General features: G+C 41.5%; 1 protein-coding gene across 2 annotated transcripts; it reads right to left on the reverse strand.

Moving 5' to 3' along the window:
- Nucleotides 1-3,700: 3,700 nt before the first annotated feature.
- Nucleotides 3,701-13,813, reverse strand: BIRC2 (baculoviral IAP repeat containing 2). Of its 2 annotated transcripts, none has more exons than XM_085064352.1 (9): nt 13,669-13,813; nt 10,218-12,279; nt 10,013-10,112; nt 8,724-8,802; nt 8,101-8,149; nt 6,905-7,126; nt 5,488-5,742; nt 5,291-5,332; nt 3,701-4,463 (listed from the first exon to the last, which is right to left on the reverse strand). In XM_085064352.1, exons 2-9 carry the CDS (start codon nt 11,089-11,091, stop codon nt 4,270-4,272), a joined length of 1,815 nt encoding a protein of 604 aa, XP_084920478.1. In that variant the 5' UTR covers nt 11,092-12,279; nt 13,669-13,813; the 3' UTR covers nt 3,701-4,269. The 2 variants fall into 2 exon arrangements, with proteins under 2 accessions (XP_084920478.1, XP_084920469.1); XM_085064343.1 differs by having other exon boundaries at nt 6,905-7,147.
- Between the last annotated feature and the right edge of the window lie 1,013 nt (nt 13,814-14,826).

Raw genomic sequence — 14,826 nt, forward strand, 5'->3', positions numbered from 1 at the left:
CTACAGAACATGGCCATGTTAGGTCAACCTTCATGAGTGTTACTTTTGTCCTTCCAACACATCAAGATCAACCTTATAGTCACATCTCAGGGCTGCAGCATTCTGCCTTCCTCCCACAGGTCTTTCCTTTTTGTGCAGCTCCCCCTTAGCATGTATTCCAGTACCAAATCATAGCACTTCCAGCTTCATTGGTTTGATGGGGCTCTGCATCAAAGGTTTCAAAGCAGTCTGGAAATGTTGCAGTGCTGTATTTATGGTTTTATTAAAAAAAAAAACCCAAACAAAAAACCAACAAACTGTTAAAGCAAGATCATGTTGCTGTGATAATATTCAGTAACTTGAACATTATCCTTTTGTAAATATTTCATACCTTTGTTCTGAGCTCTTAAAATACTCATGCCAGTCTATTTTTGCCCTGAAAAGTTACACAGCATTCTTAACATGCTTTATTGAAAAAGATGTAAGCAACAACATGACACTATTGCCAAAAGCAAAGTGGAAGGGCATCAGAGACTGGAAATTGCCTAGATAACTCAAGAGATTAAGAATTTAGCTGTGATATGGAAGCAGAAGAAATAAGAATGGGCCTGTGGAGAATGGAAACACGTTTTCTAGACACCACCACTGAGGAGTCCCAATTGATGTAGGAATGAGGTAGCAGTCTTAAAAGTTAAATGAATTTAGGAATCTGCAATTTACAGTTCTCACAAACAGCATAGATCCAGGGACTTGCAATACCTGGTGTCGATCCTGTGGCATGTAAGTTTTAGCTTGCATTAAATTTAAGTCTTTGCTTTACTATAAAAATACTACTTTTAAGACTGGATTGATTATTGATTTTATCCTATTTTTAGTATTACTTCAAAACATTCAATTCAGGAATTCTGAAAATGGAAAGAATGAAAGGCACTCCATGTTCTGGATGCTCTTAAATATCTTTTTAGAATGCAAATAGGAAATATAATCTCACTGTGATACTCAAATTTTTGAGTTTGTCATTTGACTGACCACCTTCACATCAAGTTTAAAGCAGTTTGGAAACCAGAGTATTGCACTTGACCAGCCCTGAGGTGATGGATGCTTCTAAAGTGTTAAAAGAAAAATTCCATAACTCATGTTACTTTAACAACATTCATGAAGAAAAGCAATAAATGTGCGTACAGGCTGGGAAGGCTTTCTTGTTCTGATTGTTGCATATGACTTTCTTAAAGACTTTATTCCTTCCTTAGAATTCCTACTGACAAAGTTTACACACTCCTAACAAACACATGAGCTTACCAACCTTTGTCAAGTTCTTCAGCATGTCCCTAAAAAAAATTTTAGCATGCCAAAACTAAATGTGAAGGCCACTGCTTGGACACTGCTTATTGTGCAAATAATTTCCTGCTATATTCCAGCATGTTTTTGTTTCTTGAAAGAGAATAAAATCATTCTCCTCACACCGGCTGTGGTATTTTCACATGTTCCATCAAAAACAGAAGTGCAGGACTGGTGATTTAGTTTTGTCTCAGGAAGCTGACTGTGTACAACACTAACCTCTGGAGCAAGAGTGACAACAGTTACACTTGAAGTTGTTCAACAGAATAGAGAACCCTCCATGTCCAGAATACATCTGCCTGAATTCATGTACCTGAGGTGGATATTCAGAGAACTGAATTTGCAAGTTAAACTTCAGACACTGCACACCTCAGCCTCACTAGACTACAACTGCCACAATGCAGAATTAAAGGCAGATGAACACACTATTTACGATTTTCATGTGCTTCTCTTCTGTCTTGTGAGGAAATACAGCAAAGAATCAAGTTTCTCCACACCCTCAAAGCCTTGCAAACACACACTGCCAGCTCATGACAAGCCATGGACCTGACACTCTGATGTCCAAGAACTTGAGCTGCTCAGTCAGCAGATCTGCACAGGATGCTGGGGGTAGGGGGGCTGTTTATTGTTTAACCCAAAGTTCTGGAAAATGCTTTCAAAGAAGGAAGTGGATGCAGAACAAAGGGTGAGCATGGTCAGCTGGTTCACAAGTGACAGAAGTCACTTGATCCTCTCCCAGTGAAAGACTAAGCAGACTGTTCTCCATGGGTTAACATTTTGCCAGGGTTCTGTTTGCAATGTGCTACAGAGAATGAGCTTGACTAGAGCTTTCTTGGAATAGTACTGAGAAGAACTGCTCACATGCACAGCATTATCCATCAGGGCACCATAGTCATGACAGTGGGGCATAGCAGTCATAACTACACCAGCCTTCATGCCAAAACTGGGTCACAGAAGTTCACCCACTAGTTTCTAGATCAAGTTCTTCCACTTCTCAAAGCCATTCAGCTGCCTAGGTGCAGGCAGCCAGTGCTGTTTGAAGGGATATTCAAAACACTCACTGACGGGGTGACAGGTATGTTGCAGGTCCTGAGTGAAATACACACAGGCATGACAAATGGCACTGAACCCCTGAATCACAGAGGCCTTTTTAAAGCCCTGTATATCCTCTCATCTGATCTAGATGTAGTTAACTGCAGTGTCTGAAAAACTCTCACCCCATACAGTTCAAAAGAAAAATGCATTGATTAAAAAGTCTGCCTACTACTGTGTTTTTTCCTATCTTCTTCCCTGTTCAGAAACAAGACAGACCTGCTAACAATTCTACAGGCTTCAGGTGACCCTGACCTCCCAGCTTCCCCTACAGATCCATCTTCATCTGCAGAAAGTATACTTGGTCCTAATATTACTGATTTCTGGCCTGGAACATCAGATTTCAAGTCCTGGCCTTTCTTACTCAAAAAGCTTTCACAACCTTTGACAACTTTTTGTTAAACAAGGCAAAAGAGCATTTGAAGACCTTCCAAAACCAGAAAAGCAAAAGCACATTAATCAAAGCCATTTAAAATTACGTGCCAGGTTTGAAATATTTACATTTTTAATAACAAATAAAGGTAAGATATGTGCATGTAATAAAGTTGGTCAGAAGTCTGCATTTGAAAGACTTACAGCAAGCCAATCTACAGGTAAGCATCCAGGTCCTGGACTGAAGACTGAGACTTCCACACTCAGGTGATAAGTGTGGGCAACTGGGGAGTGAAGATGACTGACAATTTAAATTAGAGCCACACAAACTGACCACCACTGCAGGCCCTGATGCCATGATCCTGTTTGACATTAAATCCTTCCAAACTACCTATGAACACATCTTTGTAGGTATGCACCATGCAAGTCTGGGTATAGAAAGCTGAAAAGGGTAGAGTCAACCAGGAAGGGAATAGGAGCTCCCAAAGTACCATCTTGTAAGACCCAAGACTTCAGAGGCACCTGGAGATCCTAATATTCAACTGCACAATCCCTATAAATTTCCAAACACAGAAAAGCAGATTTTACATTTAATCCCTAGCACAAACACAGTGTTTCACTTCTGTCTCACCTTTAAGGTCATGAGGACCAGGATTTCTATCCTTTCAAAAATCAATTCAGAAGGAAGTATCAGATGCTGTTGGGGTTTTGGGGAGCTACTGTTTGTTTTTAAATAAAGAGGAAATCACCAAACATAGAAGTTCACTTCCCTGTTCAAAAATGAAAGAAAAATAGAAGTAACTTTTATTGTACTTTTGCAGGCAAAAAATCCCAAACTTTCATCAGGAAAAGACAACATTCTAGTCACTGCAGTCTACAGAGAAAAGTCAACAATAGCAACAGAGTAAACACATCCAAGTTTGAGAAGTAGAAATATTTTAATTTAGTCTTCATAAAAACTGTTAGTTAATATACATTACACAAGTAACAAGACATGAAAAAACTTTAAATGTCCTGCTGTTCCTGCAAGTTAGCCTCTTTTCTCCTGAAGTTGAGAAGAAAGCCAAAACAGAAGTAACTGAAATTAATTAACTATAAATAACAGCCATCTTAATATATTTCCTCACATCCACATGGAGGAGACTCATGAGAAGAATTATGCCAAGTTTCATTTTAGGAACTTAACCAAAAACTTATTTTATTCAAAGTGCCACTAGTGAAACTACTTTCCCTATTCAGAAAGAAACACCAGAAAAATCTCACCTTAATATTGAGTTAGTTTTATAAACAAAGAGAGTCTTTGGCACCAAAGGCCTTGATATACATAATCATACATACATCATAATGATGATACACTTTTACAAAACTTTGTTAGCTAGTTAATTAATCCTCTTCTGTACCGTGATTTTCCATTTTTAAGGTACTGTTGGCTTAAGCTTCAGCATTTGGAGGATGACAGGAACAAAGACATTTTGTAAATCTCCCTCTTTATGAAAGAAATGTCCGGACTGTACCCTTTATTGTCCCCCTGCAAATAGGGCATTTCCGAAGGGATGGTGCACATTCTTTGCACACCACTAAGTGACCACATGGAATAAAAACAATAGAAACTTCTCTGTCCATACAAACTTTACATGTTCTTTCCTCTTGCAATCTTCTTAATTGCTCTTCCATAGGTAAACCTGGAAAAACCAGTTAATTTTTGTCAGCATGAATATATATGTATATAATATATCAAAATATATTTAGAGTACAGCCATGCCCCATTTCACCCTTTATTTCCCTACCTGTATTCACTAAATATGAATGCCAGTAAATGTTTTTCAGAGCTCAGAAAGTGACATGCAAGGAACTAGTCTGTACTTCCCAGTTCTGTGAGATGACGGACAGCCCAGGGGTTGGAAGCCAACCACTGTTTACATTTTAGTAAATGCTGTACTTTTCTTGCTTGGATAGCAGAAACACAGAACACAGCCTGACAGGTGGAAGTGAGCTATGTCCAGGCTTGTATACTTTTCTGCAGTCTATTAGCAGATTAAACTACAGGACCAGAGCAAACTCAATCATACCTGACAAGTTTTTATCTACACAGCTGTTGGTCAAGCTAGATCTCAGGACACCTATAATCCACTCTGGAAAAGCAGAGATGATACCTGCTCTGAAATGCTAGCCAACTAGTTATTCTCCAGTCTTTACCAAGCACTTGAATGACAGCTTGTATCAGGATCAAGTCCAGCATGTGCTTGAAGAACTCTAGAAAGCTCTGCATCCTATGGTGTGCAAAAGCACATGTAAGGCACAGGGTACAGCTTATGACTGATACACTTGCTTGCAAGTATGCACATGCACTTCACTTTTGGTTAACTTTATCAGTCTATCTTACTAAAGCAGAATTAGGGAGAAGGTAAAACACAAAACCTACTACTTCTTAACCAATGTAATTTTCTTTTTTATATTAGCTACTTGTCCCACACTAACTTTTAAGACAAGAAGGTAGAATTTTAGGTACCTGAAACATCTTCTGTGGGAACATACTTTACGTTCTTCTCCACTGGAATAAAAGAAAAAAAAATCCTTATCATTTGACTAATCTCTATTCAAAATGCATCTGCTTTTTTTCTTTTTCTTTTGATGGCTATGAGACCACTGGTTAGACTTCTATAAAAGGATATCCTTTAAAAACAAAAGGAAACCAGACAGACATACCAAATAAATCTTTGTAGAGAACAGGGTCACAATCTCGTAGACAGTTCCTGAAGATGCTGGCTGCTTCATTTCCTTTCACTAAAATTGTATCTATCAGTTCCCTTGCCTGCAGTGCTGTCTGAGTCTTCTGCTTAATAACATCATGCTCAAGTTCTGTTATCACTTTAGCTGACAGTAAACTCCCAAGGACTGGGAGTACACATGTTAAACGTTGGAATAAAGCCATTCGATTCTTCCGGATTAAGGACAAATCATCTGAAACGTAAGGGGGAATTAGGGAAGAGAATTAGGACCACACTACTGCAAGTTGCACTTCTGTTTAACAATAATTGATACATTCTTAAACTCTAGTTGAAATGTTTGCTTATTACACATGAGCAAGTTTTAGTAGTATTCACATAACAAACAGACTTAAGGAAACCACATACAAGCAGCTTCTGAACCAAAGCCTTTTCACCAAGGACACTTCCTGCTCCCATCTCTACAGTAAATGATCAGAGGCAATCTTGTCTAACTCCACACTAGGATTACATTCTCTGGACAATTGCAGAGAAAAAAACCTCTATGTAACAGCAATGCTAATTTATCGATATGCAAGAGGTTAACTTTTGCCAGTGCTAGGATGTCATATCTGTAGATAAAAGAAAGCTCTTCTTAGAAGTGTCCAACACAACTACATACAAGAAAACCAGAAGTACAGCACAACCAGACCCTGGAGACTTACTTGATACTCTACCACAACCAAGAACAAAAAAACTTCCAGTAGGATTTAATGTGGAATCCATCTATGTTTTTTTGACAGAAATGCAACTAGGAAAGAAGCAGCCTTAATGCAATTTATAATTGAGAAGTTTCACTATGCTTCACAGACTCAAATTCAGAATGACTTCTTTAGGCTTCAAAACTTATATGGCATTGAAGCAACAGGAAATGTTAAAGATACATCAAATAAACACTTAAGTTGCTGACATACATGGGCTGAGTCAGACAGAAAAGCACATCTTTGGCCATCTTAGAGCATGTGAATTTGTGAATTTGTAGAAATGTATGGCTCCCTCTAGGAGGTGGGTATGGTGGCTTACTGATTCAAGCAGCTTAAAGAGCGTACAGAGCTGGATAAAAATTAGTGGAGTGTACCAGGTGTATTACTAACAGCAATATAAAGGCACACAAATGAAAAAAAAATGGCTATGGAAAGAAGAGGTGATATTGAACCCTTGCCCTCTGCTACAAACCATCCTCCTAAAACGGAATGAAACAATTCCCAGACTGCTTGTTCCATACAGATATCCTGATAATGCTTTTAGAGAAGCTGATCCTAACAGCAATTAAACTACATCACTTAATGAATAAAAATAAGAACTATACATATTGCTATCAACTTCCGATGTCACTTTTATTTATGCTAGAAGCGTACCTGATGCCACTTCTTCCAACTGTTTTTCTTTCTCTTCTTCAATCTTCTCATCTTCAGCAGTGAGTAGATCAGACACAAGATCATTAACAGTCTTGTAGTTTTCTCCAGTGGCCAAGATTTTACTTTGCACTGTTTGCTTTATTAGCCTTCTACTGAATCCCATCTCCAAGGCAGCTTTAACCACAGGCGTGTTCATCATGATTGCATCTTCTGCATGGCTCTCTCCAGGTTCAAAACGAATAACTGATCAAAAATGGAAATCTTTGTGTATAATATAAAGAATAAAATAGCCACACAACCCCAGAGGTCAGACACATCAACATTACCTACACCTAACAATAAAAAAGTTTCAACTGTTAAATAGAATTTTTTAATGTAGTTTTAAAAATGGAACCCCATCATTTAGTTATGGATTGAATCCAAGATAAACATCAATCTATGTCAGGCCTTTGTTAAAACCTAGGTTAATCCAGAGAAACCACTGAGAATTCCATTGTGTTTTAGCAGCTTTTTATATACTTAGTTATTTCTAACTCCAGCCTTGAAAAATGTACTGGGGAGGTGCCAGGGGTGGGGGAGGGAAGTCAGAGTTTATAGTACAAACAATTCCAGCTCTATTCCAGCTCTTGATCTGTATTTTGCATTCAGTTTAGTAAACACCAGACATGTGGGATTCTGCCTCATTGTCCTCAGTCAGCAGGGACCAGGACAGCATGAACTCCTCCCAGAGGGCAAGTGGGTTTTTCCACCACAACTAGAGTCCAGCCTTGAAAGACTTCCCTGTATTGGCTTGTCCCACCTTCTTCCTTAACTGCTGCTGCTCCACCTGAGCGTTTACCTAGCTATGTGCCTAGGGACAAAATTGCATAACTGCATAGTCATGACACCCTGCAGCAACTATTCCACCAAGCTCAATACTTGTTTTACTTAACCCAGCCCTGAAACAAAAAACCACAAAAACAGCAACCAAGCATTCAAACATAAAAATTTCATTATGAACTGCTAGCATGAAAATAAGGATAATGAAAAACAAAATCTCTTACAAGTGTCTCCTTGGAGTTTGTCCACACAACATCAAAATGACCTAACTTTTAGGAAACAAATCTAAGAATTGGCTATCTAAAGCTAACTTGCTTAGCAATCATTAAGTTTACAAAATGTTGAGGAAGTTTTAAAAGATGCTTTAATATACATACTTGGAGGATCAAGGTTTTCATCTACAGGCGGATCAGAGGTTGACAAGAGCTGTGGAACACAAGAGAACTACGTTGGTACCAAAGTATAGCTCTTCCCTCTATTTACCTTTCTAACACACTGTCTATCACCAACCATGCTAAGATTTCTACCCATTAAATATTTCACCTGCATTTACACAAGTCTACAAATTTGTGCCACTGTATAATCAACATAATGCTGGTGCTGAACACTTCCATGTAAAGAGAGTTTGGTTACTCTTGCCATAACAACTATGAATAGAAGTAATTCACGCTGTCCGTGACTGATTTCTGAAATAACAATTACTGATCTCCACTATTCAGTCACACTTGTATAATCAGAATTTCCCTCTGCTCACATAAAGGAGCTCACTGCCTCATACAACTTTCCGTAAGTAATCTGCAGAGATTAAACTCGACTAGTCCAAGACTAGCCATGGTTCAGCACTACTTTCTTTTATGTGATCATGAAGAGAGTTTACAATGTTAGAAACCCAGGAGAAATATATGCAGAAATGAGGGAGGAAGAATGGACTGAACTTACAAAGAGAACATAGCATTGTTCAACATGGGAAAACCAAAGTTACAGGACAGGGAAAGTTTACCTGTTCAAGGAGATGGGGGAATCTGGCCTGAATTTGATTTACAAACTCTCTTCCTTTTACACGAAGCAGATACTCACACCTGAAACATTGACAGAAGTGTATCAAATCACATTTTATATTTGTCAAATGGGAAAAAAAAAACCCCACAGAAGAATGAAGAAGTTTAAATGCAGCGTAGCTTAAATACATTTCTCTTCCTTTAGAAAAGAAAGAATACATTTAATTGGAAGCTTGATGCAGCCTAGAGTCTGGTGACACTTTGATAAAGTTTTTCCATGATATCCAGCTGTCAGTATATGGCTTATGTATATAAATGCAGCAGCTTTATGCCCTGCTACCACTCATAATCAAAATGGCATGTCATGAGAAATGACACTGTGTCAGCATCACCACAAGGTGCAGTGATAAACTGTTTCTGTCTTGCATCTCACCATTCTCATCTTCTACTCAAATCTTTCAAAAGAATTTAACAAAATTTAACACCATTATCAAAGTCAGATATGCTTCACTAACATAGTTTTATCTCTTATGTACATTTACTGACAGGCTTAACACAGTAAGAAACAACAGTGTCATTTAACCCTACATCATACAGTCCAACTGAGAAATTGCCCATGAAAGCCTGGTTGGAGATCTACCAAGAGAACTATTATTAGTTTTCCTGAAATTAAATGCAGGTATTTCTGTAATTAATGTAGGTGGTGATTTCCACAGGCATAGAGAGCAATTAGGTCTGAAATTGCCATTTAATTATAGGTGGCATTAAAAAGTTATTTCTGTCGTTTTCCCAGTAGAGACATACTAAACAGCCAATAAAGCCTTCTTCACAAGCCTTTCCATGTGTAGGAAACGAAACCTCACAAGCAGAAGAACTGGTCCAAGAGCATTCAGCATGGGCTCAAAACTAGAACCAACTGAGTTAAACATTCCTTCCTCTTCATTTCTCAGCAGCCTCTGATCTCCTCAGTCAGCTTTCTGACTGCTTCTCTTAGAGAGAAGTATGCTCATTAACAATGCAGTCTCACTTGCTGTTAGTGATCTGGGGATGCCCACAGCTTTTAATTATGAAGTGGAATGTATTATACGCCATGGTTAATGATGAAATGTTTAATTACACCCACCTAAGCACTTCAGAGCTTTTACACACACATGGAATACATCCAAATTAAACAGTGAAGTTAAATTCAAATACGGTGAAGTTAAACAAAACTATTAAGCATGGTACAAATCCACCAAAATTAGAACATTTAGGAATATTAACAAATTATGACAAAGATTTTGCAAGTTACCTTGGAAACCACTTTGCATGCTCAATCCATGGATCATCTCCGGATTCCCAGCACCTTAACCCACCATCACAGCAAAAACACTTCACATCATCATTGCGACCTTAAAAAAACAAGGCAAAGTATCTAGCAAACATTGACACAACTTATTTGAAAGTAAATGCTGCCATAGCAGTATGAATAAAACCAGAAAGTCTGGGTTTCTTACCTACATAGTAAAAGCCAGCATGTGCAAGCTGTTCAGGCTGAACTGGAATTCTTGTTGGCCAATTTATGAATGTTTTAACACGTGCTTCATGGGTTTGCATGCACACATTTGAAACGTTAAAACTCTGCTGGTCTCGGATAAGGTTCTCCACAAAAGGGCAGTTGGGATAGTGTCTCCGATGCTCTGACACAGCATTGTCTTTTGGTTCCCAATTACACAGCTGACCACCACAGGTAAAACAAGCAACTTTGTCTGCCGTCCCTAAGTAATAAAGTCCAGCCTTTGCCAGATCAGAGGGTGAGAGAAACGTCAGTGGCCACGAGTGAAATGTGCCTAGCCTAGCCTTTTCCGTCTTCATAGAAGGATTGTGAAGTTTAGGGCTCAAGAATGGAACGTCGTCAACTGCCCTAGTAGTTACTGGGTCTTGAGGAAAACTGGAGAAAGAGCCACTGAAATACCCAACCTGTTCTAAACTTGGAGAATGTGCCATGGAATGTAGAGATGGTGAGAGAGTGTTTGCAACTGAGGGTGAAAAGGCAGAACGAGACGACAGTCCAAGGTTGTTAGCTGAAAGCATATTCTGAACAAAACTGCAGCTAGGATACAGCTGCTTATGTTTTTCGATAGCATTATCTCCTGGTTGCCAGTTATCCAATGTTAAGCCACAACTGAAGCACTGAACTTTATCCTGCACACCCGTGTAATAAAACCCAGCCCGGGCAAGGCTCCGCTCCGACACCGGCGTGTTCATGGGGAACGTAGAGAACGTCGACATTCTGTAGAGTTCACAGGACAGGTCATACTTCAGTTCACCACACAGAGCACTGTGCCTCATGATGCTAGCCAAGAAAGGGCTATCTTCCACTATGTTCATAATGGACTATTTTGGAAAAAATGGGACAAGTCTTCCTCTGGGAGGTAGTTGTGTGCATTAAAGGCCATTTGGAATAACCCCCGCCTGTACAAAAGCAAAGTGTAACTTCAAATGTGCATAGAAATAGAACTGACCTCATGATTTAACATCCTTGAAACATTTGGGAAGTTCTTGCAGCTTCATTTAGCAACTGCTTTCAGTGCAAAAGCTGCCCCATCCCATTTTAACTTTGAAGAAAGCATGTTGAAAAGGAATTTCCCTTGAATCATATAAGCATCACATGCTTTACTTTTTCTGTGTATCTGGGAGAGCAGTACCAATTTGCCAGGCTTGTGGAGGTGGGATCTAAAGAGGAAAAACTTCAAATGGTTTACCAAAATCCTTTGTAAATAAAGAAACTAAACTGGGGGACAACTAAAACAACATTGTTCTTATCCAGAATATACGTTAAGTGATTTAAGAATAAGAATTCACCCTAGACAGCCAATGCATCTGTAGCTTATACACACACCAAGATTTTAGTTTGCAAAACCTCACTAGGAGGCTGAAAAAAAGGGTTTATCAAGTTCAAAGGGCACACAAAAAATAGAGACCCTGAACTGACATCACCAAACTGATCTTGTATATTTGCTACTACTGGACTCCAAAAAAAACTTCTCAACTTCTGCATATTGTTGTAACAAGTGCAAGACTAAAGAAGTTAGTTTATACTCAACTTCACATGTATAGAATATTCAGCTATTAGAGAAAGAAATCCTATACAATATGTCTCAGGGAAGGATGAACTCTATTAAAAAACCTGGGATAGCCTCAGGCTTGTCTACAAGTCAGCACCAAATCAACAGAGCATTTCAGTTTTAACCTGGTGCCTTAGTTACAAGTACAGAGTTATCAAATTTAACATAAATTAATTGCCTTGTGTGGAGACATTCTGATGCCTTATACTGTTGAATTAAATATTTTCTGTATGCCATGTTTATGACATACAGAAGCAAACAGAACTCTCAGATTTTAAAGTAAGTATTAGATGCCTTAGTTTCTTTATTTCTGCACAGAACTACCTCCCAGAGTTAAGACTGAAGTCCCTTTTAAGGTGCCTACGCCTCCATATTGATACTGACTGTTCTCAAGAAGAAATTTTAAGTATCTGTAGTTTTGGTAATTCAATTTTGTGGGGCAGAACAAAACCTGTAAGGAAGAAAAACAGGAGTGTTTCAAAATACACCAGGTGAGGCACATGCAATATCTATGCAAACAGCAACTACACAAATTGAAACAACATAAGCTCTTTTGTAATCACAGAATGCTAAGGGTTGGAAGGGACCTTAAAGAGGGACCTATCCTCTGGTCCCAAACCCTCTGCCATGGGCAGGGATGCCTTCCACTAGACCAGGTTCTCAGAGCCATATCCAAGGTGTCTGCGAGCATTGCTACACAAATGGGGCATCCACAACCTCCCTGGGCAACCTGTTACAGTGTCTCACCACCCTCACAGGAAAGAATTCCTGATATCTAACGTAAATTTCCTCTATTTCAGTTTGTACCCATTACTCCTTGTCCTGTCACTACAGCTCCTGATGAAGAGTCCCTCTCTGGCTTCCCTGCAGACCCCCTTCAGACACTGGCAGGTTGCTATGAGGTCTCCATGCAACCTTCTCCAGGCCGAACAGCCCCAAGTTTCTCAGCCTGTCTAATGCCAACTAGAAGGTTTCAGGAAGTCAACTTTAGATACAGAAATATGGAGTAGATTGCAAACACCTAATTACCCTGTTATTGATATATATGCAAAACTGTTTAACACACATGCAGAACTTTTTTGGAAGATGGATTAATCAGGCTACTTGATCACAAGCTCAATAACTAAAGGTAAGATCCTGTACTAAAGAAATTGCATCCATTTAAATTGGTTTAAGCTTGCAGATTCTCAAACAATGAAGAACCAGTTCTACAACACCAACGTAAAGAGCAATGAAATGTCTTATTTAGGTAAATCCAATTATATTTGGAAGCATAAAACAGCAGCAAAACTGAACTTCACAAAAAATTCCGTAAGAGCAAACCCAAAGTTCAAAGGGTTTCTATATATGTAGCTATAAATACGTATAAAATTATATAATTAGCAGTCTGGTCTGGAGCATGGAGTTTTTTTAAGTTTTTCCAGGAAAGACTCAGTCATAATGACACAGCACTGCACAAACAGCCCCCTGAGCTAAGGCCACGGAGCCTGAGCAGCAGAACCCGCCTGGAGAGGCCTGAGCGACCCCAAGCCCGGCAGCGACAGCCCCACATACCCACCTTCCCCGCAGTGCCCCGCCGCCCGGCCGGGCCTCGCCGTCTGCTCCCCTCCTCCCGCGGGCCCGAGCCCCGCTTCCCCAGAGAGCTCCAGCGGCGCTGCCGTGCTGCCCTTCAGCGTCTGGGACCGCACAGCCCCTTCAGCCCGCACGGCCCCTTCAGCCCGCGCCGGCGCTGCCTCACGGGGCACAGAGCACAGGAGCCCCCCGGCCCCTGACCGCAGCGCCCTCCCGGCAGGGCCCGGCCGAGTCCCTCCCTCCCGCCCGCACCCCTGCCCGTACTCACGGCCTCCGAGCGGCCCCCGCAGCGGCCCCAGCAAGGCCCGGCCTATATGCGGTGCCCGGCAGGGCGCGGGGGGACAGGGGCCCCGCCGGCACCGCCCGCCTGGGAAACTCCGGCTGCGGCTGCCCCGGAGCTCCCGGCGGGCGCCGGGCGTAGGCACCGCCTGACGGGGCGGCTCAGCCCCGCCTTCCCGCGCCAGCGAGCGCCCTCTGCGGGGCCGGGACGGGAGCGGCTCCGCGGGGCTGTCCGGGCCCTCGGCCGAAGCCGCGCTGCCCCCCGGCCGATACCGCCGTGTTGCGGGGGAGAGAGGCCCTGCCGTCAGCCGGGACCTTTAGGTACTTTCCTCCGCCCAGGGGAAACCCGAGTGTACTTCCGTGAGGGGATTTCCATCCCGGGGGCGTGGGGCTGGCGGGCAGCCGGGAAGGGGAGCGGCCGGAGGGGCGGCGCTGGCAGCGGCCCAGGCCCTTGGAGCCCGGCGTGGGGCAGGCGAGGCCCGGAGTGCCGCACGGCGCTGCCGCAGCTCGGACCGCACGCTGCTCCGCTGCCGGCGGGCGGACACGGCTGGATCGCCGCACAGCCCGCGGGTTCACCCTTGCTCCCTGACACCGGCGTGAAACACAGTTGCTCGGCCGCGTTTCCTAATATAGGCAGCTCTGGCTGCCAGAGGGGAAACAACAAGACCGATGAAAGACTCCGGTCGCTGAAAGTCACGGGGGAAGAGCAAGAGGAAGACAGAATAAGACCATAACTTTCCGCTGGAGGGGTTTAAGACAGTATCTCTGCATATTTAAATCTGAAAAACTTCCACAGCAGCTCCCGGAACGCTGACCAAAAGCTCAAAATGTCCCAGCACAGTCATGGTCTGGCATTTCCTATGAACTAACAGCAGATAAGACATTTTAAAAAGTCCCGTTTTGTGATGACAGATTAGTAGTAGGATGTTTACACAACTGAGAACTGAAGAGTAAAAATAAAGGAAGTGTAACAGCATTATGACACTAGTGGGTAATTTTCTGTATCAGAGTTCCAGTAAGATGAGTTTTCAAGAGATTCATTCATATATTTTCTAAAACTCTTTCAAATTTCCTGCCATAGATGATGACTTTCATAATATATAACAACACTACCTGTCAAATTTGAACCACCTAGCTGCGGTGACAG

The sequence above is a fragment of the Lichenostomus cassidix genome, chromosome 1 (assembly GCF_008360975.1).
Source record: "Lichenostomus cassidix isolate B80296 chromosome 1, HeHo_3.0, whole genome shotgun sequence".
Taxonomy (NCBI): Eukaryota; Metazoa; Chordata; class Aves; order Passeriformes; family Meliphagidae; genus Lichenostomus; species Lichenostomus cassidix.